General features: G+C 41.4%; 2 protein-coding genes and 1 non-coding gene across 6 annotated transcripts in view; all 3 read left to right on the top strand.

Annotated features, from left to right (window-relative positions):
- Window positions 1-43: 43 nt before the first annotated feature.
- rbmx (RNA binding motif protein X-linked) lies at window positions 44-13,637 on the top strand. 2 transcript variants are annotated; one of them, XM_003228005.4, is made up of 10 exons: window positions 44-175; window positions 3,279-3,405; window positions 3,576-3,682; window positions 5,028-5,196; window positions 6,073-6,192; window positions 6,694-6,805; window positions 6,916-7,041; window positions 9,449-9,549; window positions 10,068-12,385; window positions 12,981-13,637. In XM_003228005.4, exons 2-9 carry the CDS (start codon window positions 3,297-3,299, stop codon window positions 10,376-10,378), a joined length of 1,155 nt encoding a protein of 384 aa, XP_003228053.2. In that variant the 5' UTR covers window positions 44-175; window positions 3,279-3,296; the 3' UTR covers window positions 10,379-12,385; window positions 12,981-13,637. The 2 variants fall into 2 exon arrangements, with proteins under 2 accessions (XP_003228053.2, XP_016853217.2); XM_016997728.2 differs by having other exon boundaries at window positions 9,446-9,549.
- Window positions 3,436-3,508, top strand: LOC134294136 (small nucleolar RNA SNORD61). Its single transcript, XR_010001107.1, has one exon. It is a non-coding gene; the product is annotated as a small nucleolar RNA SNORD61 (small nucleolar RNA).
- A 106-nt stretch (window positions 13,638-13,743) lies between the features above and the next one.
- arhgef6 (Rac/Cdc42 guanine nucleotide exchange factor 6) overlaps window positions 13,744-27,724 on the top strand; it is an 86,222-nt gene continuing 72,241 nt past the window's right edge. For all 3 annotated transcript variants that reach the window (XM_062963693.1, XM_062963692.1, XM_062963691.1), the window contains exons 1-2: window positions 13,744-17,588; window positions 25,534-25,617. In XM_062963693.1, coding sequence (XP_062819763.1) covers window positions 17,424-17,588; window positions 25,534-25,617 — 249 coding nt within the window. In that variant the 5' untranslated portion in view covers window positions 13,744-17,423. The remainder of the gene's footprint in view (window positions 17,589-25,533; window positions 25,618-27,724) is intronic.

Genomic DNA, 27,724 nt, shown 5'->3' with positions numbered 1-27,724 from the left:
TGAGTTTCCACGGCAAGTGACGTCACTCCTCCTCCGTCTCCCCCTCCCTTTGTGATCGCGCTTTCATCCGGGCATCTCGGGTTGCGTTCGAACGCGCTGACGTCACCTATATAAAGGCCCTCAGCGCCTTTGTTCCTCCTCAGTGCGTCGTGGAGCTTCTACCGGCAGGAACGAGGTAAGCGTGTTGGGTGAGGGAAGATGAAAGAAAAACGGGGAGGGAAGGATGGCGGGGGAGGGAGAGGGGGGTTGTTCATTTTTAAAGCGAGAACGGCAAAGAGACAATGGGTTCCCCCTCCGTTTTATAACAAATATTTCATAATCCAAATGTTTCCCCTTCGTAGGCCTTTTCCTCCCATTTCGCTTAAAGAGCCGCCATTTTGAGCAGCGTTTTGGACACGGTTGTGGTTTAAGAAGCAGCACTTCGCCTCTGTTGCCCCAAAAGACGCCTGAAGGAGCCGCCATTTTGTGGCCGTTTTCAGGCGCTCGAAGGAAAGAGGTGTCTGTCCTGCGCATGCGTCAACCAACCGACCGTTTTGGGCCTTCCTCGGCTCCCCAGCCCCAGCATGCGCCGACCTGCCCCCGCGCATGCGCATGTGATTGCTCACGTTATTTCTAGGCGCTGGCTAAGTGCAGCCAGGCCTAACACACAAATAATAATAAATTAAATAATAAATACAGATGAAGTTAGAAATCTAATAAAAAATCCCGTCTGATAAAGATAATACATTGAATTTAGAATAATAAAATAAACACATAAATAATAAATAGAATGAAATAACAATAAAATTAAAATTAAATGATGAATGGGATAATAAATTAAACAAAATTAGATAATAAATAATACATTGAATTTAAAATAATAAAATAAACACAAATAATAAATTGAATGAAATAGCAATAATAAAATAAAAAATAATCGATGGGATAATAAATTAAACAAAATTAGATAATAAATAATAAATAAAAATTTAATAAAGAAATAATCCTGTCTTACATAAAATAATAAATTAAATATATACTAGATTGAGTTTTAAATAATAAATAATACATTGAATATAATAATTATCAGAAAATAAAAATTAAATAAAACAAGTAAATTAGCTAAATAATAAATTAAGTAAAATAATTTAATAAATAATCCTGTTGGATCTTCGGAATGTAAAGTAGGGTTGTTTCTAGTCAGCACCTAGCTGGGGGTGGGGCTTGCAAATATATTTATTTAGGCGATTTCTATTGGCCCCTTTCCCCACTTAAAGGCCCAAGGCGGCTAACAACATTAATAAAAAAAAAAACAACTCAAACATTAATGATGATAAAAACTTTATATTCCACCATATCTCTCCAAGAGCATTCCAACAGCTGGTAGGCTGTTAGGAATTGTGGGAGATGAAATCCAAAACACCTGGAGGGCTCAGTTTTGCCCATGCCTGATACAGAATGTAGGATTAGATGTCTTTATGGGCCGTTTTTCCCCCCAAGTTACAAAGGACAGGGCTGAGAGAACAGAGTGAGAAGAATCCACCCCTCGAAAAGAGTTGCTATATACATGCCAATTTTTAAAAATATCCCCTTTTCACAGGGATGTGAGGCAAAATCTTCTGAACGGGCTCAGACAGCAAAGTTGTGTTAACCTTTCCCTATGCTATCCAAAGTTTTAAAAATATTTTTTTGGCTGGAGTTACACTTACACAATGTAAGGAAGGAACTAACGAATCTACATCCTGAGTATTCCTTGACTTAAGGAAAAAAATGGGGAGATCTGTGGAGTTGCCATAAATCCACAAGTGACCTAGAATCATAGGGTTGGAAGAGACCGCATGGGCCATCTAGTGCAGGAAAAGCACAATCCTCCTGGAAGGCAGAGTCCCCCTGTTGAACTTACTTTCAATCAGGAAGTTCTTCTTAATGTTCAGGCGGAACATGAGTTTCCTGTCATTTGAACCCATGGCTCCATTGAGTCCTAGTCTCCAGGGCAGCAGAAATCTAGGCTGTTCTCTGTTATGATTTTAATAATAAAAACCTTTATTTGTTACCCACCACAGTACAAGGTGGGTTACAACACTGATGAAACAATACCATTGAAACACATATATTACAATATACAGAGCAACAATTAAAGCACAACGAAATAAAATGTAGGGTTAAAATTCATAGTTTAGGGATATAAATTGTTGGGGTAATCATGTGTTTGATGTTAGGACCAAAAGTAAGCAACTTCCTGACTATAAGGTGGGGAAAAACGTTAATTTATAGAGACACTGACAAAAAGCAGAACATTCTGTTTTAAATCAATTTTTTTGTAATTTAAGAATTACATGTAATTGTTACGTAATTTTTAAGTATGCTCATGTTTGTATGCATAAGCATTGTTTTTCCATGGTTGTTTTTGTTTAAAAAAAAATTAAAATATTGGGAGTGGGGGAGAATTGAAGGTGCATATGCACAAATATGGACATGCCAAGCTCTTTTGAGTTGTTGCCTACTAGGTTATGATTGTGTTTTTTAAAAACAAACTGGGATCAACATTCATGTAACTGAACTGCTTTAAACCTCTTCATTATTTTTCTTAATTATATTTTAATCTTTTACTTGAAAGTGAATTATTGTAATACTGTAAGTCTTGTTGTAAATGTTTAGTTTGTGTCTGGTTTTAATTGTAAAGCTTAACTGTTTTGAGTTCCCATTTCTGCAGGGATGGGAATAAATATAGCATCAATTTGGTTTCTAATTTATATCTAATGTGCTTGGAGGAGAGGTCAGGGGGTGTTTCTGAGTGATAAAAATATGGGGGTATAGGACTTTGAATGTTTTATCTTTCAGAGAGCTTTGTTGTTTTATGAGCTACAACTCAGTGGCTTCAGGTTCTTCCACTATTTTAAGGAGTTGCAGCTGAAAATACCAGTCTTTTAACATTCTACCATATATAATGTTTTTCTCATTTGAGACTTTGGGTAGAAAAGAGAATCATTCTCCCTGACAAATTATTCCTTATGATGTTTACTTGTTTCAGTTTGATTGGATATTATTTATTATCAATCCTAAAATGCTTTCTTATTGCCATTGTCAGCAATCATTCTTGGGGAGCTCTTTTTTTGCAACAAAGAAGGGTGCCTTAATGCTGATGGGAAGGACAAACTTGGATAATGGGAAATCACTGTGTTTAGTGTTGGTGTTATAGCATCAACACAGGGTATTTCAAGTGTAAAATCTCAAGTATGTGACTAGTATAGAAATGTTTCTGCTTTCTCCACTGATTTGAGTTTAAATATGTGTTCTAGATCCCAAACATTGTCAAAATGGTTGAGGCAGATCGTCCAGGGAAGCTGTTCATTGGTGGCCTAAACACTGAGACAAATGAGAAGGCTCTTGAAGCTGTCTTTGGCAAATATGGTCGCATAGTGGAAGGTAAACTTCCACTATGCGACCATATTTGCTGCTGTGATGAATGTAACAGCTTTGATCAGCTGAGATGATAGGGCTCATGTGTCCTCTAAGAAGTTCTGAGCAGGTCTTTGTAAAAGCTGAGATGTGCTACCATGGGATAAGAATAGACTGACACTTTTTTCTCTTTTCAGTTCTCCTCATGAAAGATCGTGAAACTAACAAGTCAAGAGGCTTTGCTTTTGTCACCTTTGAGAGCCCAGCAGATGCCAAGGATGCTGCCAGAGATATGAATGGAAAGGTAGGAAGTATTGATGTGTTAAACTCTGTTTATTGTAGCTTGTCAAGCTGAGCATGACTTCTGAGTTTCTGCCCCAGTGTTGTTTTATTCCACCAGTAAGGAAAGTTTGGTGATATCACGGTGTATGTTTAGCCAGTATCTGACAATCTTGCCCATCTTTCCAAAGTAAGGATCAGTGGAAGATAGTGTAATCCAGAAGGCATTTAAATATGGTAGTGGTTTTATTCTCTGAAATGTTGCTAAACTAGAAGTATAGCTTTTTTTGTACAGAAAAACCATTGGAGTTGGTAGATCTTACATGGCATTCTGGTTGATCCCTTATTCCTAGTCTTCAAAAATGCTTGTGACTGCTATTACTATAAAACCTTGAGAAATACCATCAAATACATGATTTTGAAAACTAGTTTGTATGCAGTTGGAAGTACAAGATGTAAAAGACTTACATAGAAAAATGAGAGAGTGGAAGTCAGTATTAGGCAGGTGTGTTCCGTTATCTTTCAGTATTTTTTGTCATGTCAGGAAGCGACTTGGAAGTCGCTTCTGTGTGAGAGAATTGGCAGTCTACAGAGACGTTGCCCAGGGGACACCAGATGTGTTACTGGGAGGCTTCTTTCGTGTCCCTTCAAACTAGAGCTGATAGACAGAAGCTCACTCCGTATTGTGAATTCAAACCAGGAACCTTCAGGTCAGCAGTTTACAAGGGTTTAACCCATTGCGCCACCATGGCTCTTGTCTTTTCATTATTGATACAGTGGAAGTAAAAACTAGATAAGCAGAGCATGTTCAACTTGGGTATGCAGGATATTTTTGAGAACAAGCAATAACACTAATGATGGACTTAGCATAAAGTACAAGCTAAATTTATAGTCCTTATGCAGATTTTCATTTATCAAATGCTAGTTGCATGAAAGGTCATTTTGTTGATCTTGTTAAATAGCTCAGAATCAGGTTGACTTCAGATTACTCCGTAAATACCCAGAGTAGTTTTTGCTACTGACTTCTATATCTGTCCAAAGCTTCAACTTTAATTTCCAAAATAAGCAGTCATCCAATCAAGAACATCTGGTGCAGAAAGGGTAGTTCAGAAAAAGATTTGTATATGAAAATCAGTGAGGAATTTTACAAAGGAGGCTGAAAGAGCAACAGATTTGTGAATTGTCCCACATAGTTGACTTACTGACCCTTTTAGCCTGTATCACTTTGAAAATATCTCCATGCCAGTTGTTCAGTTTGTGCTACAAGGCACCACTCAAAGTTTAGTACTTTATGATGGGAAATATGACTGCCTTAGAAAACCTGATATTAGAGGGTATCTATCCTGAATGCCGTCATTTCTTTTGTTCAGTCTTTAGATGGAAAAGCTATTAAAGTTGAACAAGCTACCAAGCCAACTTTTGAAACCGGTAGACGAGGGCAATTACCCCCTCCAAGGAGCAGAGGTCCTCCAAGAGGTCTTAGAGGTGGAAGAGGCGGAAGTGGAACACGGGGGCCTCCTTCCAGAGGGAGTCACTTGGGTATGTTTGTATTCCTGTAGGCAGCTTATGAAGATGGTGGCCACAAAGCACAATACAATTGTTCAGTTGTTGGGGTGACTGCTTCGTTTGTGTCTCCTTTTAAAAGAGTAAAAGTTGTTCATGCAGTCACTGAGTTCTTGTATCTGGCTAAAGAATGTGAAGACTTTGTGGCACAAAGATACAAACACAACACAAAGAGCTGATAAAGCATTTGCTTCCTCAGCCTCTTTTGATTGGGCAAATTCCAGTTTCTTACACTGAAATTCTGCAACTCTTGAGAGAGAAGTTCTCTGAACAGTTTATATTTCTTTGAACTTTCACAGAACATCCACTTAAAATTAAGCACTTTAAATTTGTATTAGTAAACAGCTTTAGAATACTAAGCAGCCACAGTTGGATATTTTGTTTCTTGTCTTTCATCAGGCTGAATTAGGTTTCATGCTAGTTGAACTCGTGAAGGTTGGAGCTCCAAACACATGGAGATGAGCTAGTTGGGAAGGCTTGCTTGGATTTTGGGTTTTTGGACTAGAATTATAATTGGTTGTTTTGGATTAGTTATGTAAGACATTAATTGTGATCAGCACATTACCTTTTCATGAGAAAAAAGCCAGTCAAACAAAGAAGAAGAAAAGAGTTTAAAAACAAGCTTCCTTTGTGATAGAAGATGTTTAGTGAACATTTTAAACTGTAAATGCAGCAAATTGTTACAAGTGATTATCTCCTAGTCGTTTGTCATTTTTCTTTGGATCTCTGCAGTTGTGTATTAAACAAATGTGCTTAATTCTATTTGTGTGGGGATGTGTATACATGACACTTTGCTTACAGAAGTTGTTACAGCAGTGGGAAGCTAACGTACGAATTGCCATTGTCTCTTAGGTTCCTCTAGAGGCCCTCTGCCCATGAAGAGAGGCCCACCGCCCCGCAGTGGGGGTCCACCGCCTAAAAGACCCACTCCTTCAGGGCCTGTGCGTAGCAGCAGTGGAATGGGTGGCAGAGGTACATTTTTTTCCTCAAGCATTTGATACCCAAGGATTTCTTAATGTATAAGCTAAGTAAGAAGGACTCGGCCACTTCCTCAATTTGCCTGTGGCAGAAGTTCTGAGTGCCTGTAGTTGCCCCTGATTCTGTTACTCCTGACTTTACAGTCCTTCTCAGTTTTGTACAGTGAAACATCGTTGCTCTCAAGAGCATTGTACTAAGGAGGAATCCTTTTCTCCTCAGAATTAACAGGACAGGCCTCAAAAATGCATGTGATAAATAAAAGACCTGTAGATTCCCAAGTCCTTAGTGTTGTTATATAATCTTTCCAGTAAACCACATGCCATGAAAAAATCACATGCTTATTCACAGTTAAACAAGTCATTTTGTTTACATAATATGAACTAAGTAGTTTCTATCCGATATGTATCTTTCACTTGTAGTGATTTTTCTCCTCCATCATACAATGTATTGGTTTTCATAGCTTCACAATTTTTTTCATTTTGTGCTCATCTTCAGCACCCCTGTCACGCGGCAGAGACAATTACGGACCTCCACGCAGAGAGCCGCTTCCATCACGAAGGGATGTCTACTTGTCTCCTAGAGATGATGGCTATAGTACTAAAGACAGGTATGCTCAGATCCCTTTGAAGGTTGTCTGATTGAGGACCTGTGATATTCTTGAATTTTCTGTCACTGTGTTTTTGAGTATTCAAAGTAGTGTAATCTTTACCTCCTTAGTTATTCGAGTAGAGACTATCCGAATTCCAGGGACACCCGGGATTATGCTCCACCCCCAAGAGATTATGCCTACCGTGATTATGGCCACTCCAGTTCTCGCGACGAGTATCCCTCAAGAGGTTACAGGTATCTGGAACTTTGTGTTCTTTTAAATACATTGTTAATAATGAGATAGAACCCAAAAAATATGTGATGCCAGCAATTGATCTGTGATTAATTGTTGATATTTAAGTAAGACTGAATAACTTAGAGAAGTCATGTAGCTATAAAATTATATTTAATAGATTTTGGTAGAGTTCTTTTATTTAAAAAGAAAGATGGGATAACATGTTTTGGGAATAAATATAGTAAAGATGTATGTATATCTGTGTACGCACATATGCACTTAGTCATACCAAAGTGTATTTACATAATGTTTTAAATTTTGTTCCATGTATGTATATTTTAATATGTGCTTTTATGGAATGTTTTAGTACTAGCTTGGGTTCCCCGGGTTAGGTCTTTTTGAAAATGATGTTTATTAGAAAAAGTCACTTTGTTATTGAATTATATCAATTGATTCATTAGAAAATCAATAAGGTTATGGGTAAACTACAACTCCCAGCATCATTTGTCATTGGCACGAAACCCCACCAATATTTAAAGTGGTCGTGTTGCATCTGTGTGTCAAGTTTGGTCCAGATCCATCATTGATGGGGTTCACAGTGCACATGAGTAAACTATAACTCTCATCATCCTCTATCATTCCCCTGAGACCATACATGTACTTAATGTTGATCATGGTGGCTCTCTCTGCCAGGTTTGGTCCAAATACGTCATTGGTGGGGTTCACAGTTCTCTTTGCATATGGGTAAACTATAACTGCCATCATCCTCTATTGCTCCCAAACCCCAATTTGAGTTTAAGTTGGTCATATGGGGGCGGGGGCTAAGTTTGGCCCAGATCCATCATTGGCAGGAGTCACAGTGTTCTCTGGGGATGTCTTTAAAAATGCATACAAAGATAGATACATGCAAACATATTTTCACTATAGATGGATAGATGATTATGATGTATTTTAACTATGTTGTGCCCCGCCTTGAGTCATAAGGAGAGGCGGATAATAAATAAAGTTATTATGTTTATTTATATCCTTTTTCTCTGTACAAGGAAACTCAAAACATTGTTATTATAATTATATTAATAATCAGAAAAGTAGTAGTGTAATTGCATTGGCAATTGGACATCCAAGTTATGGAATAAGGGGAGCTAAACTTAATCATCATTGCCTTTCATGGGTGGTTCATGTTAGAAAACACCCTTGAGAAAATAGCTTATATTCCACAGGCCCAATCCTCTGAAAGATACAGGGTGTATTTCAGTGGAAATAGATGGATTATTGTGTGTTTATGAATTCACTGTTTATGTACATTATGCTTGACAAAGGAGCTTAGAAGTATTTATAAAGAAACTGGGGCAGACATACGTGTACAGATATAGTACAGTACTTGTATTTAGACCAGGGGTCCCCAAACCTTTTAAACAAGGGGCCAGTTCACAATCCTTTGGACCGTTGGAGGGCCGGACTATAGTTGGCCACTGAGCAATAAATAATAACAACAACAACAATAATAAAGAGGGTTGGAAGAGACCCTTTGGGCCATTGAGTCGAATCCCCTTCTGCCTTTGTGCACCGAAAGCACAAGGAAAGCACCCCTGATGGATGACCACCCAACCTCAATGTTAATAGTAATAATAATAATAATAAAATAAGATTGAACTTCAAAGACTCTGGCAGAAACCAGTGCAGGTGGTCCCGGTGGTGATCGGCACACTGGGTGCCGTGCCAAAAGATCTCAGCCGGCATTTGGAAACAATAGACATTGACAAAATTACGATCTGCCAACTGCAAAAGGCCACCCTACTGGGATCTGCGCGCATCATCCAAAAATACATCACACAGCCCTAGACTCTTGTTTGTGGTGTCATACAATAATAATTATTATTATTGGAAGAGACCCCTTGGGACATTTAGTCCAACGCCCATCTGCCTCTGTGCACCAAAAGCAAAGCATCCCTGACATATGGCCATCCAGCCTCACTGTTAATAATAATAATAATACAGTAATAATAATAATAATAATAATAATAATAATAATAATGGTTGTAAGAGAAGAAGTGACCCCCTTGGGTCATTTAGCCCAACCCCCTTCTGCCCTTGTGCCGTGGGGGCCGGATAAATGGTTTCGATGGGCCACATCCGGCCCCCGAGCCTTAGTTTGGGGACCCCTGATTTAGACTGTTACAGGAGGACAGTGGGACAGAGGAACAATTTTACCCTTTTATCTGGAAGGGAGAGGATGAAGGAGCCACATAATTTTTTTGAAAACGCCTTAGCGTGTATGAGCCAACCTTCAAGCTGTCCATCTTGTTTGACTCCATAAAAAGTCAGTTTTCTTAGGGAAAGAATGCTCAAAGGTGATTTTGTTAGTTTCTTCTCTAAAGAAAATACTGCCTTAAAGTCAGTCTTGATATAATACTTAAATCCCAGTAGCTACTCCTCTTACAACGATCGGGATGGCTACGGAGGCCGTGACCGAGATTACTCAGATCACCCGAGCGGCGGCTCTTACCGTGATTCATATGAGAGTTATGGTAAGTGGTTATTTTGTGGGTTTTAGAGAATATAAGCAATTATCTGTCATGCGTGACTTGCTAGACTGTTGTTATTTAAATGGGGAACTAGTATGCTGGGCTTGCCCGCTGCAGTGAGAAAACATTGTTATCTTTTTTTAACAAAATGATTGAATTACAGTTCCTATAACCTAATGAAGCAAAAAAGTTCAACCATTCTGAATTGCATCTATCACTGGAAAAAATGGCTGAGTTTCTTCTGTAAAATAGCAAGCTGTTCTGGAATAAACCCCAAAAAGAGCTGCTGCCTTGAGAAAAACAAACAAACCAGCGTCTTCAAACAGCTTATTTGTTTCGTTCACTGCCTGATCCTCCCAAATGCCCCCAACATGTGAGATATAATATTTAAAATCTTAGAACAAAAAAGAGTTAACAGAGAAGCCATTGATTCAGTACTTTAAAAACACAGATGTAAAAAAAGAGAATTGTGGTGATATGATTTATAGTGTTGCCCTATTACCTGACCATTGAACCTGCAGGTAACTCACGTAGTGCTCCACCTGCACGAGGGCCCCCGCCATCTTATGGTGGAAGCAGTCGCTATGACGATTACGGGAGCGCCCGGGATGGGTACGGCGGGAGCCGGGACAGTTACTCAAGCAGCCGGAGCGATGTCTACTCAAGTGGCCGCGACCGGGTCGGGAGGCAAGACCGGGGCCTGCCCCCCTCCATGGAAAGGGGCTACCCGCCTCCCCGCGATTCCTACAGCAACTCCAGCCGCGGGGGCCCCAGGGGCGGCGGCCGCGGAGGGAGCCGCTCCGACAGAGGCGGGGGCCGAAGCCGATACTGAAAGAAACCTTGGCAACAAAACTTTGGACCAAATCAGTCATATATCATTTTTTTTGTTCCTCCCACAAAAACGGAGCGTGGAAGTTTTACCTTCACTCCCAAGAGGACTACCGACGCATTGTTTTTACCCCTTTTTTATTGTTGCTTGTTAAAAGTTCCCTTCCATTACTGATCGGTATTTTTTTTTGGTGAGGAAAACGTAAACATGTTTTAATTTCATTTCAGAATTGTTAATAAGCCAATGTTAATGTATGACCTTTTTAGCCTGTGTACTACTAGTGTTGTAACCTTTTCCGAGTAAAACGTTAACCCTGAAAATGCCACGCTTCTCACCTCGTCAATGAGACCGGCAAAGCCCTAAAAGTCGCCTGCCTCCCCATACGACGCAGAGCCATCTAAAATGGCTGTGGATCGCTCTACTCATGAGAAAAGGGCCTTCTTTCTAGGCCAAAACCATGTTTAGCTAATGGAGGGTGGTGTTTTGGGGATGTGTGCCAAACTCAAAAAAGGTTTAAGTGTTCTCTCAAAATGCTGAAATGCACACAATTCTCCCATTTACAAAAATTTCCTCAGTCTTGTGTGTTTTTTTTTAAAAAAAATCAGGATGCCATTCAGTCATGTAATCAGAACAACAAATGGATAATTACTGAATGTACATGGTACCTTTCCATCTGTTTCATTTGGGAATTTGCAACAACTTCAGCCCCCCAGTAACGTGTTGAACCTGTAGCCAGGAACGCTACAGAGTTCTGTAAGTACGAGGTTTAACCAATTCCATCCAAAGAAGCTGCACAAACAAACGGTACTTGCTCTTACTGTTTCCAATTTTTGCAACCCTGTAGTGTCTCATTTTTAAAGGAACAGCTTTGAACGCCCAAAGGCAAAATGGAGAAAATAACGATAAGCAAAGAAGTCTTTCTCTCCAACCTCTGAAAGGCTTATGACTTCAATAGTAACAAGTGAAAACTTTCAGCATTCCACCACAGATTTAAAGCACCCAATGCCTGTGTGAAAACAGCAAAGATGGTAAGCAAAAGCAAACTAGTTTTTCAGTCTAAGTCAAAACGTGACACCAAAAAAAACCGTACCGTCCTTAGTACTGTCCGTCATGGCAACCGAAGTTCTTTCTAGATTGTAAAGCAGCACCCAATGGAAAAAACCCTGTGCTGGATAGCCTTCTAAATTCAACCTAATCTTGTCTTGGATGAAAGTATGTATGGCACATAACCTTTCAAAAGTGATCCTAAGAAATCCGCTCACTTTAGGCAAGTTTTTCAGTAAAGGGTTGGGAGGGATTGCTTTTTTTGCCCATTGTTTATCAAAGGAAGATACTTTTTTAAAGTAACAGGCATCCTGTACTATATTTTTTTAAACCCTAATCAGAAAAGGCTTAATTTGCAAAAGTCTATACCAACTTAATGTCAAGCCAAGCCGTAATACACATCTGATGTTTAGATGCCTGGCTTTTCTTCTCTTTTTTCCCCTTTATGTATTATAGTCTTTTGTGTGGGGAGTTCTGGCGCAAATGGCAGAACCTGTTGTTATGACCTAGGGGCAACCGGGAAGTTCCAAAGATGTTCTTGCAAATGTAGTAAGACTCGAAGACCTCCAACTAAAGTTCTACTGTAATCCTCAAAAAAGCCATATTTTGCCAGTCAAGTTAATGGATTTACCATGAAAAAGCATCATTGGAAAGGAAAATAAGAATCCATAAGCCATACGAGACTTGTCACTAAGCCATTCCAGTTCATTCCAGTGAACCTTCCACCTTGAAACTGATTAAATCGGCAAGCCCAAGTGGACGAGTGTGCTTCTGGGGGGGGGGGGGGAGTGGTTGTGGGGTTTGGGTAACTTGGGTCGGCAGGATCATTCATACCTCCCTTCGTTGTTGCAGGATGGCCCATTCATTGCTTTTGAGATCATATGACCCCTGGGACACAGTATGGGCTGAGAGGTAATGAGCAACACACATAAGTGAGCTGCAGAAGGAGAAACAGGTAAATCCTAGGTAAGTGTCTCTTATTTAAGTAGGAAAAGCAGAGATGTTATAAAAGCAAAGACGAGTAATATTTTTAATCCAATACTAGCCTATGCAGGTACAGTAGAGTCTCGCTTATCCAACATAAATGGGCCGGCAGAACATTGGATAAGTGAAAATCTTGGATAATAAGGAGGAATTAAGGAAAAGCCTATTAAACATCAAATTTCGTTATGATTTTACAAATTAAGCACCAAAACATGTTTTACAACAAATTGACAGAAAAAGCAGTTCAAATTTGTTGTATAACATGATGTTTTGGTGCTTAATTTGTAAAATCATAACCTAATTTGATGTTTAATAGGCTTTTCCTTAATCCCTCCTTATTATCCAAGATCTCCGCTTATCCAAGGTTCTGCCGGTCCGTTTAGCTTGGATAAGTGAGACACTAGTGTATTTGTTTTTAATTGAAGACTGTCCTGACCCAATTGTTTCATTTCTCTTATGCAATTTAGATCTTGTATCTATGTGAAAGTAAATCTAACTATGACTTAACGCCCTGAGCAGGTCAATCGTTTGCTGACTCCAATTCACTGTGCTGATGGTACGGCTCTTTGCCTTTTAGGTGCATGAGAAGAGGCGGGTACCTTTCGAGAGATCTGAGGAAATATGGCTGCAAAGTTCACTGAAGACGTTTCAGAAGCCACAATTCTTTTAAGATATCGTGGTAGCATGTAAGGTTATTGGAGAAGCCTGTCTCTGAGTATTTTGAATTCAGGGAAACAAGTGCAGTGAAGCAATGCTTGGGGTGCTTACTGGAAGTTATAATTGTTAAACTATGAACCAGGCACCTACAGAAAGAAGAAGTGTTTCTTTAGTTGAACTATAGAATGAAATAAAACCTCCCTTAGAAAGCGTTCCCCATAATACCATTGAAAAGCCAGTAATTGGGAAGTGGCATTTAGCATTGGTGGCAGGAGATTACTGCAAAATGCAATGCTTCGTAATCTCATTAATTACTTCCATTGGAATAAAATGTGTTGGGTGTGATACTAACCATTAAATTTTGGTCAAAATGGTGAGTTTTTACCACTTTTGTCAAACTTTGGGAGTGAACTGATGCCACAAACATGAGCTACAACATATTTATTCAAATTTGGCCAGAAGCTTGTTTCAGTTAGGAGGAAAAGACTATCCCAACTCTCATTGAGATTCATACAATGAAAGGTTTGTACAAGATTGTCATATTTGCACTTTTCTCTAAAATAAAGTGTTCAATGTCTTTCGGTTTCGTTTCGTTATATTTGAAAGCAACATCCTTTTAAACAAAGATCCCTATGTTCAGAGCAGAGCGTAAATCAGACTAGACTCTGACTGAGGTGCAAGCAAGATATAACGCCTGCTAAAATGAGTAGATTTTTATGGTCTGAAATAAGTTTTATAACACTTTAAAGACAGGAAACAATGGCATAAGCTTTTGATGACTCCAGAATTTCTCCATACACTGACAGTTGTCTGCTCAACACAGGGTGTTTGAAAAAGAGCTCTCTATTCACCATTTAAATTAAATGGTGAATAGGGAGTTCTTTTTCAAACACTGTATTAATAATTGCACTTGACAACACAGTTTTTGTTCCTGGGTTATAAATGTCATTTCCTAATAGTCCTATCATAAAACATGGGGAAAGTGTATTATAAACTGCAAACTGTTTCTGTGTGAGGGACATTTTGCTCTAGTTTTTCAATAAATGTCTCATCGGGTCAACCAATTCAAAAGAGTTTGTGGCAGGCACAAAAAGTTTCTGGAGCAAAACCTTTCACGTAAGAACTACACAATTAAACAAAATAACATTTTCAAACCAGGAACAGAGTGGGTTGCTGTGATTTTCCAGGCTGTATGGCCATGTTCCAAAAGGATTCTGATGTTTCATCCACATCTATGGCAGGCATCCTCAGATTGTGAGGTCTTGGAAACTAGGCAAGTGAGGTTTATATTGTGAGGTCTGTTGGAAACTAGGCAAGGGGTTTATGAAATGTCCAGGGTGAGGGAAAGAACTTTACGGTTGGTGGTAAGTGAATGTTGCAATTGACCACCTTGATTAACATTAAATGGCCTTGCAGATACAAAGCTTTGCTGCTTCTTGCCTGGGGGAATCCTTTGTTGGAAGGTGTTAGGTGGCCCTGATTGTTTCCTATCTGGACTTCCCCTGTAATCTGAGTGTTCTTTATTTACTCTCCTGATTTTAAATACTGGGAGCCAGATTTTGTTCATTTTCATGATTTCCTCCTTTCTGTTGAAAGTGTCTACATGCTTTTGACTTCTGTGACTTCTCTGTGTAGTCTTGCAGCATTGAAATTGCAAAGCCATTCAGTGCTAATCAATCTGGGCAATTGCAACATTCACGCTTGTCTCAAGCAAACAAGTGTTGTTTTTCTCACGCTGAACATTGCACAGATACATAAACCTCACTTGCCTAGTCTTCCAAGAGACCTCAACCTCTGAGGATGCCTGCCATAGATGTGGGTGAAATGTCAGGAGAGAATGTGTCAGGAACATGGCCATACAGCCTGGAAAACTCAACAACCCATAAAAATCTTTGACAACAGAGGAACAGATTTTTTTTTCATACAGTATTTTGTTACATAGTTATCTTAAAAACCAGAACAGATTTTTTTTGTGGCATACATAATTATGGATTCAATCCATAGAGTGAAGTGATGCTACCAGTTGGTGGGGCTGTTGGCCAGTTACGAGAATAACCATTATACTGAAAATACATTTGTTTTTACCCAGCCTTTAAAGCTGAACCCCAGAGCAAGTCCCCAGTGTTCTGTATAATCCAGCCTCTTCTAGCACTAATCTATAGTGAAATAGCTTCAGTGTTGTAAGACAAAGTGAACACATCTTTGAATAGAATCCAAAGCCTAGAGCAGAAAGAGAGAGACAAAGTATCACATGGCAAAGCCAGGGCTTGGAGGCACACAAGGGATCAAGTTTATAACGTTCTTTCCTTAAAAAAAACAGTTCCCTGAAAACAAAGCTATCAGCTGAGCTACAGCTTCCAGATGGATTTGGTCGTAATTGTTTGAAATGTGTTACATAGAAGTGTCTTGGTTCAATCAATCAGAATGGAGACTCAGTAGCACTGAGCCATGGCAGTTAAAGTGGTATCGAGCTGTATTTTTTCTACAGTATAGAAGCACATTTAGTCAAGAAATTTAGGAAGGGTAGCTATGAGGAACTAAACAGGATCTTGAAATCTAAAGATTCATCACTTAGGATTGCCCATGCCATCATATTCACCATTTCTATGTCTGAGAAATCTGGATTGAAAAAAACTGATAGAAAACTAATTTGAAAGTTGGTGCTGTAGAAGAGTTTGACAAATAACATAGATGGCTAAAAAGAGCTCAGTCCTAGCACAAATCAAGCCTGAACTCTCCCTGGAAACAAAGGTGACTATTACAGTCTCACCCAACATAAACAGGCCAGCAGAATGTTGGATAAGCGAAAATGTTGGATAATAAGGAGGAATGAAGGAAAAGCCTATTAAACATTGAATTATGTTACGATTTTACAAATTAAGCACCAAAACATGTTTTACAACAAATTGACAGAAAAAGCAGTTCAATGCATGGTAACGTTATGCAGTAATTACTGTATGAATTTAGCACCAACACATTGTAATGTATTGAAAACATTGACTACAAAAACATTACTAAAAGGCAGACTGTGTTGGATAATACAGAATGTTGGATAAGTGAGACTTTACTAGCTGTGCCCAGCCACGCGTTGCTATGGCCAGGTGGAATAGCAGTGAATAACCTTGCAGCCTCAAAGCCTGGCCGTTTTCTTGTGGGAATCCTTGTTTGGTGAGCTGGAATGCAATGGAATAGGCTTTCTGCTTGGAAGCCCGGGTACTTGCATTCTAGAGGAATGGTTTTTTGGGCTGCTAGAATTGCAATGAATAGCCTCACTGCTTCAAAGCCTGGCTGCTTGCTATCTAGTGGAATCTTTGGTTGGTCAGCTTCAATAGTACAGGCTGACTGCCTTCTACCATGGTTAATCCTTTATTGGTCTGGTTGAATAGCACTGAATAGCCTTACAGTTTCAATGCCTGGCTGTGTCATACCTAAGGGAATCTTTGTTTGGCGAACCGGAGTAGCACCTTCAATCGAAGAACCGCTTTGAAGCCTGACTACTATCTTTGTAGGGAGAGTTCTTGCACACCCGCATAGTGGGTTTTTTAATTTTTGGAGATTTTTCTGGCCTTGTCTCTGTGTTCTTGTTTTGTTTTGTTTTCCCTGGAACGTGATTAGTTTTGTGGCCAAATTTGGTGTGATATGGCCCAGTGGTTTTGTTGTTCACTTGGTCCTAATTATGCACATTACATTTTTATATTATATTTATAAACCTGCTTTGGGTCTCTTTAAGAGGAAAAAGTGGAATATAAATACTGTCATATACTGCTGTCATTTTCAGTATACTGTAAGAAAAGAAGACAATGTTTGGCAAAATAGTCAGAAAAATGGGGAGACTGCTTTGATGATTAATAGATTCAGTTAAGGAAGCCATGGTTGCCCCAACTTTAAAGACTTAATAGAGTGACTTCAAGATCTCTCATTTTATAGGGTTGCCATAAGCAGAGAGTGAAGTATTCAAGCAGGATCTCCTTCCCTTGCACTCCTCCTAACTCATTCCCCAGGTGTAACCAAGGCTTCTATCCTTGAAGATGAAGGAAGGATGTAGAAATTATCGGTGCAAGAAGTTTCTGTTTTCAACGACAGGAAATCCGTGTTTACGGCACAACTCCAGGCCCTAGAAGCTTCCCTCTTTGATACTTCTGCAGACGAGAAGCCATGTGTGCAAAGGCGCACAAACCCGTTCCTCTAGTCAAGAGGGAAGTCAGTTTCTGGTGACTTTAAACCGGAAAAAAAGAAGAGGACGGTGTCTTTAAGCTCAGGGCAATCTGTGACATCTTAAGGCGGTTTGGCCCAGAAGGCGCAGGAAGGCAGTGTTGCGGATGTGGGCTTGGCCTTTTCCTCGAGACGGAGAAACCCTACCAGCATGAACCCCGAAGAGCAAATTGTGACCTGGTTGATTTCATTGGGAGCCTTAAACTCCCCGAAAATGAAGGTCGGGGACCCTCTGCAGTTCCTCAAAACATCCCTCAAAGACGGAGTCGTCTTGTGCAAACTTCTTCTCCGACTCCTTCCAGGATCTATAGAGAAGGTAAGGCCATGAAGGTTCCTTAATTTACGCTTCATTGCCTTTTGATACAGAAAAGACAGGACTTGGAGAAGTGAACTACAACTCCCAGAATCCCCAAGATACAAGGGTGACTGCAAATGACCCATGAGCAATACTCCTCCAAACATGGGATCCTAGATACAAGGTTATCTATATCGTAAGAATGTTGCCATCATTTTTAGGCTATGTATTTACATCTTTTAACCCAGAATACAAATACAGTAGAGTCTCACTTATCCAACACTCGCTTATCCAACGTTCTGGATTATCCAACGCATTTTTGTAGTCAATGTTTTCAATAAATCGTGATATTTTGGTGCTAAATTCATAAATACAGTAATTACTACATAGCATTACTGTGTATTGAACTACTTTTTCTGTCAATTGTTGTATAACATGATGTTCTGGTGCCTAATTTGTAAAATCATAACCTAATTTGATGTTTAATAGGCTTTTCCTTAATCTCTCCTTATTATCCAACATACTCGCTTATCCAACATTCTGCCGGCCCGTTTATGTTGGATAAGTGAGACTACTGTAGTAAACATTCAGGGGGAAAGAAAAGAGAAACAAAAAAGAACAACATACAGTAGAGTCTCACTTATCCAAGCTAAACGGGCCGGCACAACCTTGGATAAGCGAATATCTTGGATAATAAGGAGGGATTAAGGAAAAGCCTATTAAACATCAAATTAGGTTATGATTTTACAAATTCAGCACCAAAACATCATGTCATACAACAAATTTGACAGAAAAAGTAGTTCAATAAGCAGTAATGCTACATAGTAATTACTGTATTTACAAATTTAGCACCAACATATCACAATGTATTGAAAACATTGACTACAAAAATGCCTTGGATAATCCAGAGGCTTGGATAAGTGAGACTCTACTGTATTATCATGTATTTATACAGCAGATACTAAATCTAAACTAAGACCCAATGTTTAAACACTTAAGGAAACAAAGGGCACTGTTCCTCATCCGAAATACAACGAAAGAAAATATAGTGAGTTGCTGTGAGTTTTCCGGGCTGTATGGCCATGTTCCAGAAGCATTGTCTCCTGACGTTTCACCCACATCTTTGGCAGGGATCTGCAGAGGTTGTAAGGTCTGTTGGAAACTAGGCAAGTGGTGTTTATATATCTGTGGAAAGTCCAGGGTGGCAGAAATAACTCTTGTCCATTTCAGACAAGTGTGAATGTTGACATTGGCCACCTTGATTAGCATAAAATAGCCTTGCAGCTTCAAAATCTGGCTGGGACGTCTATTGGAAACTAGGCAAGTGGATTGTAAATATGCCCGTGGAATTATGTTCCAGGGTGGGAGAAAGAACTCTTTGTCTTTTTGAGGCAAGTGTGAATGTTGCCATGGGCCAGCTTGATTCGCATTGAATAGCCTTGCAGCTTCAAAGCCTGGCTGCTTCCTCTGGGGGAATCCTTGGTTGGAAGGTGTTAAACTCTAAAATCAGGACAATAAATAAAGAACAACATTAAAAAAAAACAGGAGAATTCCAGATAGGAAACAATCAGGGACAGCTAATACCTCCCGACAAAGGATTCTCCCAGGATGCAACAGCCAGACTTTGAAGCTGCGAGGCTATTCAGTGCTGATCGATATTCACACTTGCCTCCAACAGACAAGAGTTCTTTCTCCCACCCTGGACTTTGTACAGAGATATAACCCCACTTGCCTGGTTTCCAACAGACCTCACAACCTCTGAGGATGCCTGCCATAGATGTGGGCAAAACATCAGGAGAGAATGCTTCTGGAACATGGCTATACAGCTCAGAAAACTCACAACAACTCAATCCTACTTGTAAATCTTTTTAATCCTATTGTTAGGTTATATTGTTAGTTTCCATGGGATAGCAAAGATAAAGTGGTTGCCTTGGAGTCACCTTTGGTCAGAAAAAACTGGAAGGCATATCTGAATCATAGAATCCTATAGTTCGAAGACACCCCAGGGGCCATCTATGTTAATGTGGGATTTGTGTATTGATAGTGTTTAAATGCAATTTGTGTCTTGGTTTGTATTGCATACTGATTGCATCATCCAGAGTGTACTATAGTCTGTAAAGAGTTAATTACTGAGAAGCTGTGATGACCTTGATGTGTAGCTAGAACTGGGGAGTGTCCAGACACAAGTGTGTATGCATTACTGATTGCATCTGTTCAGTTCTGTTCTGCTGTCTGCTGAGTGAGAGTCCTGTGTCTATTGTCTGCAAGTCTGTTTGTCTTTATTACTGCTTTCAGTAAAACTTGTATATACAGTAGAGTCTCACTTATCCAACACTCGCTTATCCAACATTCTGGATTATCCAACACATTTTTGTAGTCAATGTTTTCAATACATCGTGATATTTTGGTGCTAAATTCGTAAATACAGTAATTATTACAATAGCATTACTGCATATTGAACTACCTTTTCTGTCAAATTTGTTGTATAACATGATGTTTTGGTGCTTAATTTGTAAAATCATAACCTAATTTGATGTTTAATAGGCTTTTCCTTGATCCCTCCTTATTATCCAACATATTCGCTTATCCAACATTCTGCCGGCCCGTTTATGTTGGATAAGTGAGACTCTACTGTAGTTTTACCATCGTCTCTGATGTCTCTTCGTTCTCCATTCCACTGACTCCATCCAACTGCTGCTGCGCTGCGTAAATTACTTTGACAATCTAGTCCAACCCCATCCTGTCAGGCACAATCAAAGCACCCCGACAGATGGCCAGAGTTTCCACCAGACTCTGAGGCAGAGAGTATATCATGATTTCATTATATGCCGATACCGAGATTCCAAAATCTGAAGCACTTCTGGTCCCACCGTTTCGGAGACGGGATGCTCAATAATATATTTGTTTCGTCGAAAGAAGGCCAGAGAGAGAAAGAATATGGTCAAAAAGAGGAACCGGTGCATTAATGGAGATGCAAAACAAATCTTTCTGGCTGCTTTCCGGTGTTCTTCTACTGGCTCTTTCAAAAAGAAAAGAAAAGAGGAAGTGTGTAAACCTGCAAAAAAGGGCTCAGATTGGCTGGCCTTGTGCTCGAGCCATTCCATAAAAGGCCACGCAAGAGAGAGGCGGGAGGGACGGAGACAAGCAGAAAAATTGGGTTTCTCTATTGTTTGGCTTTTTCTCCATTCCACTTATTAATGTAATAAGATCTCTCTTCCCTTGCAGTGAAAGGCATTCAGGCCTCTGTATGTGGCATGCTTTCACAATGCAGAATTATAGCTCTGTGATTCCGCTTTAACTGCCACCTGAGATTTGTTGTTGATATTATGTGGGCAGAAGTACCCCATGAAACTATTAGTCTCATTAATTCTATATTGAAAAATGGGTTTTGCAGTTTGGAACAGTTTGGGGGATCCTGGGAGTTGAAGTTTGCTGAGGCGCCGGCCCTCTTGAGGTCGAGAAAAGTGGGTTGCTGTGGGTTTTCTGGGCTGTATGGCCATGTTCCAGAAGCATTCTCTTCTGACGTTTCGCCCACATCTATAGCAGGCATCCTCAGAGGTTGTGAGGTCTGTTGGAAACTAGGCAAGTGGAGTATACATATACAGTAGAGTCTCAGTTATCCAACATAAACGGGCCAGCAGAACGTTGGATAAGCAAATATGTTGGATAATAAGGAGGCATATAATGTCAGAGTACAAATATAATGACATAGTACAATATAGTAATTTAATGCTTATATTGTGCTATGCTAGTAATCTATATATATAAAAGGGTAATGAAATTTCGGCCTAGGACAAAACAACAAAACTACACATCCCACAAACACTAAACATGGCACCACAACCCCTCATCCATGCCTCTACAACAAAAAGAAAAGAAAAATAAAGTCCTAATTAGAGGGAGAGGAATAATTGTTTTTATCCCATTGCTGCCAGTTAGAAGGCTAAACTCCGCCCACTTGGTCTCCAACAACCCACTCAGCCCAGGGGACAGGCAGAATTAGACCTCACTTAGGCCTCTTCCCCACTGCCTATAAAATACAGATTAGCAGATTTTAACTGGATTAGATGGCAGTGTAGACTCAAGGCCCTTCCACACAGCTATATAACCCATTTATAATCTTATATTATCTGCTTAGAACTGGATTATCTTGAGTCCACACTGCCATATAATCCACTTCAGTGTGCATTTTATACAACTGTGTAGGAGGGGCCTCATATAATCCAGTTCTAAGCAGATAATATAAGATTATAAATATACAGTACAGTCTTACTTATCCAACATAAACGTTGGATAAGTGAATATGTTGGATAATAAGAAGGGATTGAGGAAAAGCCGATTAAACATCAAATTAGGTAATCATTATACAAATTAAGCACCAAAACATGTTATACAACAAAAAAGGTAAAGGTTTTCCCCTGACGATAAGTCCAGTTGTGACCGGCTCTGGGGGTTGCTGCTCATCTCCATTTCTAAGCCGAAGAGCCAGAGTTGTCCGTAGACACCTCCAAGGTCATGTGGCCGGCATGACTGCATGGAGTGCCGTTATACAACAAATTTGACAGAAAAATAGTAATTACTGTATTACAAATTTACCACCAAAATATCACAATGAATTTAAAACACTGACTACAAAAACATTGACTACTAAAAGGCAGACTGCGTTGGATAATCCAGAACATTGGATAAGCGAATGTTGGATAAGTGAGATTCTACTGTAATATATACTACCATACTTCGCCACAGCAACGCATGGCACAGCTAGAATATTATATGTTCATTTGATTTGTAAGCCGCTCTTAGTCCCCTTCGGGGTGAGAAGAGCGGGATATAAATGTAGTAAGTAAGTAAGCATTAAGGAAAAGCCTATTAAACATCCAATTAGGTTAAGATTTTACAAATTAAGCACCAAAACATCATGTTATACAATCAATTGGACAAAAAAAGTAGTTCAATAAGCAGTAATGCTATGTAGTAATTAATGTATTTACGAATTTAGCACCAAAATATCACGATATATTGAAAACATTGACTACAAAAATGCGTTGGATAATCCAGAACGTTGGATAAGCGAGTGTTGGATAAGTGAGAATCTAATGTAAAAGTGAACCGCGAAGTAGTGAGGGAACACTGTATCAGGTATCATTCTGGTTTCGTTTCAGCATGCATCTGGGTCCCATTTGGGGATAAAGTCAGGATACGAATGCAATGAATAGCTATTCCGGAGCTCTAAGTTCGTGTCTGTTTTGTGGCTTCCTTTGTGCTGCTTCTGATAAGCCTTTGGTCCAAGGAAAGCAGGCAAATCGCATTGAGCAATGCCTTCGGTTTCTGAGATTTCATCATGCAGCGCCTGCGTGCTTTTCGGCATACTCTTGCAAGGCTCAAGGCTCTGGCCAAGACCTGGAACAAAGCTTGGGAAAGGGGCTCCATCTCCCCCAGCATTTTGCAGGGGTGCATCTACACCAGGCATGGGCCAACTTGGGCCCTCCCTCCAGGTGTTTTGGACTCCAACTCCCACCATTCCTAACAGCCTCAGGCCCCTTCCTTTCCCCCCTCAGCCGCTTAAGCAGAGTGGGTGGCCAGGACTGGGATGGGCGGAGTTATGAGCTCTGAGGCAGGGCTGAGCTTCTATCCCTGTCCTGCGGTGCCTGTCAGGACACAGGGGGCGGGGCTAGAGGAGGGGCGGGGCCTTTTCCCAAGTGCCTGACGGGGCTGAACCTCTATACCCCGCCCCGTGTTCTAACAAGCGCCTCAGGGGAGGTATACAGAGGCTCTTGGGCAGAGGCCCCGCCCCCAGTCCCACTCCTAGCCCCGCCCTTTAGTCCTAAAAGGCCTCTCAGGAGAGGTATAGAGGCTCAGCCCTGTCTCAGGCTCTTGGGAAAAGGCCCCGCCCCCTTCCCTAGCCCCGCCCCCTTCCCTAGCCCCGCCCTTTAGTCCTAAAAGGCCTCTCAGGAGAGGTATAGAGGCTCAGCCCTGTCTCAGGCTCTTGGGAAGAGGCCCCGCCCCCTTCCCTAGCCCCGCCCCCTTCCCTAGCCCCGCCCTTTAGTCCTAAAAGGCCTCTCAGGAGAGGTATAGAGGCTCAGCCCTGTCTCAGGCTCTTGGGAAAAGGCCCCGCCCCCTTCCCTAGCCCTGCCCTTTAGTCCTAAAAGGCCTCTCAGGAGAGGTATAGAGGCTCAGCCCTGTCTCAGGCTCTTGGGAAGAGGCCCCGCCCCCTTCCCTAGCCCCGCCCCCTTCCCTAGCCCCGCCCTTTTGTCCTAAAAGGCCTCTCAGGAGAGGTATAGAGGCTCAGCCCTGTCTCAGGCTCTTGGGAAGAGGCCCCGCCCCCTTCCCTAGCCCCGCCCCCTTCCCTAGCCCCGCCCTTTAGTCCTAAAAGGCCTCTCAGGAGAGGTATAGAGGCTCAGCCCTGTCTCAGGCTCTTGGGAAAAGGCCCCGCCCCCTTCCCTAGCCCTGCCCTTTAGTCCTAAAAGGCCTCTCAGGAGAGGTATAGAGGCTCAGCCCTGTCTCAGGCTCTTGGGAAGAGGCCCCGCCCCCTTCCCTAGCCCCGCCCCCTTCCCTAGCCCCGCCCTTTTGTCCTAAAAGGCCTCTCAGGAGAGGTATAGAGGCTCAGCCCTGTCTCAGGCTCTTGGGAAAAGGCCCCGCCCCCTTCCCTAGCCCCGCCCCCTTCCCTAGCCCCGCCCTTTAGTCCTAAAAGGCCTCTCAGGAGAGGTATAGAGGCTCAGCCCTGTCTCAGGCTCTTGGGAAGAGGCCCCGCCCCCTTCCCTAGCCCCGCCCCCTTCCCTAGCCCCGCCCTTTTGTCCTAAAAGGCCTCTCAGGAGAGGTATAGAGGCTCAGCCCTGTCTCAGGCTCTTGGAAGGAGGCCCCGCCCCCTTCCCTAGCTCCGCCCTCTGTGTCCCAACAAGCACCTCAGGATAGGGTATAGATCAGGGGTCCCCAAACTTTTTGAACAGGGGGCCAGTTCACTATCCTTCGGACCATTGGAGGGGCGGACTATAGTTGGCCACTGAGCAATAATAATTAATACTAACAACAACAACAACAACAACAACAACAACAAAGAGGGTTGGAAGAGATCCCTTGGGCCATTGAGTCCAATCCCCTTCTGCCTTTGTGCACCAAAAGCACAAGCAAAGCATCCCTGACAGGTGGCCACCCAGCCTCAATGATGATGATGATGATGATGATAATAATAATAATAATAATAATAATAATAATAATAATAATAATAATGGTTGTAAGAGAAGAAGAGACTTCTTGGGTCATTTAGCCCAACCCCTTTGCCCTTGTGCCGTGGGGGCCGGATAAATGGCTTTGATGGGCCGCATCCGGCCCCCGGGCCTTAGTTTGGGGACCCCTGGTATAGATTCTCAGCCCTGTCTCAGGCTCTTGGGAAGAAGCCACGCCCATTCTTCTAGCTCCGCCCCGTTTCCTAATAGGTGCCATCACCGCCCCCCTGGATCGCTGCAGCACCCACTTTGGGAATCACTGACTTAAACTTTAGGAGGAGGTTCCTCATTGTGAGAGAGAGCTGTTCAGCAGTGGAACTCTCTGCCCCAGAGTGTGGTGGAAGTTCCTTCTTTGGAGGCTTTGAAACAGAGGCTGGATGGGGTTCTTTGAATGTGATTTTCCTGCTCCTTGGAAGAATGGCGTTGGACTAGATGGCCCACGAGGTCTTTCTATGATTCTCCTCCTCCTCCTCCTCCTTCTTCTTCTTGGGCTGTGTTTTCCTCTCCATGGGATGACAGCTTGCCTCCCTCCCTGCTTGTCCCCACCAGCCGCCCACTTCCCATCCCACTTTCCCACCCCCAAGCTGTTTCATCCTCATTCAGCATTACACACACATGACGGTCTAATATATCCAGCCCGGCTGCTGCTGCTGCTGCTTCTGGCGGAAGAGAACAAAACAAGCTCTTCTTGATGGGAGCTGTCAGGGAGCTCATGTTTCCTACCGGCTTTTGATTTCTTTTAGCATTGCCCAGAGCCCAAGACAGAAGCCGACTGCGTTGGCAACATCAAGGCCTTTCTGAGCGGATGTGCAGCGCTGAAAGTGGAGGTAAGTCCCATCGATCAAGGCTGGGATCCAATTCCGGGGGTTGGTGCTCATCTCCATTTCTAAACCAAAGAGCCGGCGTTGTCCATAGACACCTCCAAGGTCATGTGTCAATTGTCATGACTGCATGGAGTTCCGTTACCTTCCCGCCAGAGCAGTACCTATTGATCTACTCACATTTGCATGTGTTCGAACTGCTAGGTTGGCAGAAGCTGGAGCTAACAGTGGGTGCTCACTCCACTCCCCGGATTCCAACCATTCGCTCTACAAGTTCAGCAGCTCAGCACTTTAATGGAGCCCCCGGTGGCGTAGTGGATTAAAGCCTTATGACTTGAAGGTTGGGTTGCTGATCTGAAAGCTGCCAGGTTCGAATCCCACTCAGAGAGAGCGCGGATGAGCTCCCTCTATCAGCTCCAGCTCCATGCGGGGACATGAGAGAAGCCTCCCACAAGGATGATAAAATATCAATGTATTGTCGAAGGCTTTCATGGCCATTTTTATAGGAGCCTCTGGTGGCGTAGTGGGTTAAAGCCTTGGGTTGCTGATCTGAAAGCTGCCAAGTTCGAATCCCACTCAGAGAGAGCTCGGATGAGCTCCCTCTATCAGCTCCAGCTCCATGCGGGGACATGAGAGAAGCCTCCCACAAGGATGATAAAATATCAAAACATCCGGGCAATGTCCCCTGGGCAACATCCTTGCAGATGGCCAATTCTCTCACTCCAAAAGCAACTCCGGTTGCTCCTAACACGGAAAAAAAAAATCAATTATTATCTTGGTTATTCCTTTCATCTTGTGGTGTTATCTCATAGCTCTTTCCTTTTGTATCCTTGGTTCAAATGGTGTAGGTTTGCCTCCTTCCCCATTATTTCTTATCCAGTTCTCTCACACCAGAAGCGACTTGCAGTTTCTCAAGTCACTCCTGACACTTTAATACGCTGCACCATTCTGGGCTCTAGTCTAGTCTACACTGACCATATAATGCAGTTCCAAACCAAATGATATGGCAATGTAGATCCAGCCTTCAGTCTAGCACAGGCTGGGATTCTTTGAGTCTTAAATGTCAAAATCTACTTTTCCCAAACCCTTCCAGTATTTCCTTTTGGTCACGGGAGTTCTGTATGCGAAGTTTGGTTCAATTCCATTGTTGGTGGAGTTCGGAATGCTCAAAATTGTTCAAATTTGGGCATATTGAGTATTTGTGCCAAGTTTAGTCCAGAACCATAATTGTTTGGTCTCACAGTGCTCTCCGTACATAAGTGATCTACTTCTCTTGTAAATCCCTGTGTATTCTTCCCAAACCCCTCCAGTATTTTCTGTTGTAGGTTCTGTGTGCCAAGTTTGGTCCAGATTTGTCATTCGTGGGGGTCTTAGTGGTTATTTTTGGATCTTCACCGCACATAAAACACGTTGTCCTGATGTGCGATTCTCAATGCATTGTCCGTTTGCTATATGGACCAACGAACAAATCTCTCACCTTCTGATACAGTTTACAGTCAAATAATATATATGCTAAATCCTCAATTTCAGATGTTCCACAGATACAGAATCGTTCATTATAAGGGACGGCAGGCCAGTATTTAAAAAACTCTTAAATCAGGACAGTAAATAAAAACAACAACAGTCAGAAGACAGGCGAATACCAGACAAGAAACAATCAGTGATAAATACACACAAATGTCTACACTAGACAATGTCGAAGAGATAAACAAACACATAAAAAGAGATGTGTATATTAGAGCATCTTGCAAAGGCCACAGAAATAGTCAGGCCTCTCTGAGTACAGAGCTATCTTCCTTCTATGTAAAAAGGATAAGCAAATACTATAAAGTTTCAAAACATAAGTTGCACTATGTAATTCAGAGCACCATATACATACAATATTACCTGAGAGTTAACAACAATAATGAAAATAATACCTGAGAGTTAACAACAATAATGAAAATAATAATGAAACTGTACAATATTGCCTGAGAGTTAACAACAATAATGAAAATAATGAAAATAATAATGAAACTGTACAATATTAACTGAGAGTTAACAACAATAATGAAAATAATACCTGAGAGTTAAGAACAATAATGAAAATAATGAAAATAATAAGGAACCTGGT

This window comes from Anolis carolinensis, unplaced genomic scaffold (assembly GCF_035594765.1).
Source record: "Anolis carolinensis isolate JA03-04 unplaced genomic scaffold, rAnoCar3.1.pri scaffold_12, whole genome shotgun sequence".
NCBI lineage: Eukaryota > Metazoa > Chordata > Lepidosauria > Squamata > Dactyloidae > Anolis > Anolis carolinensis.
This window is presented reverse-complemented; position numbering and strand designations above follow the sequence as displayed.

Excerpts from the sequence above, each read along its gene's own strand:
- rbmx (XM_016997728.2), top strand. The coding sequence starts at position 3,297 with ATGGTTGAGGCAGATCGTCCAGGGAAGCTGTTCATTGGTGGCCTAAAC. Across the intron at positions 5,197-6,072 it reads TTCCAGAGGGAGTCACTTGG|GTTCCTCTAGAGGCCCTCTG; the intron begins GTATGTTTGTAT and ends ATTGTCTCTTAG. Across the intron at positions 6,193-6,693 it reads CAGTGGAATGGGTGGCAGAG|CACCCCTGTCACGCGGCAGA; the intron begins GTACATTTTTTT and ends GCTCATCTTCAG.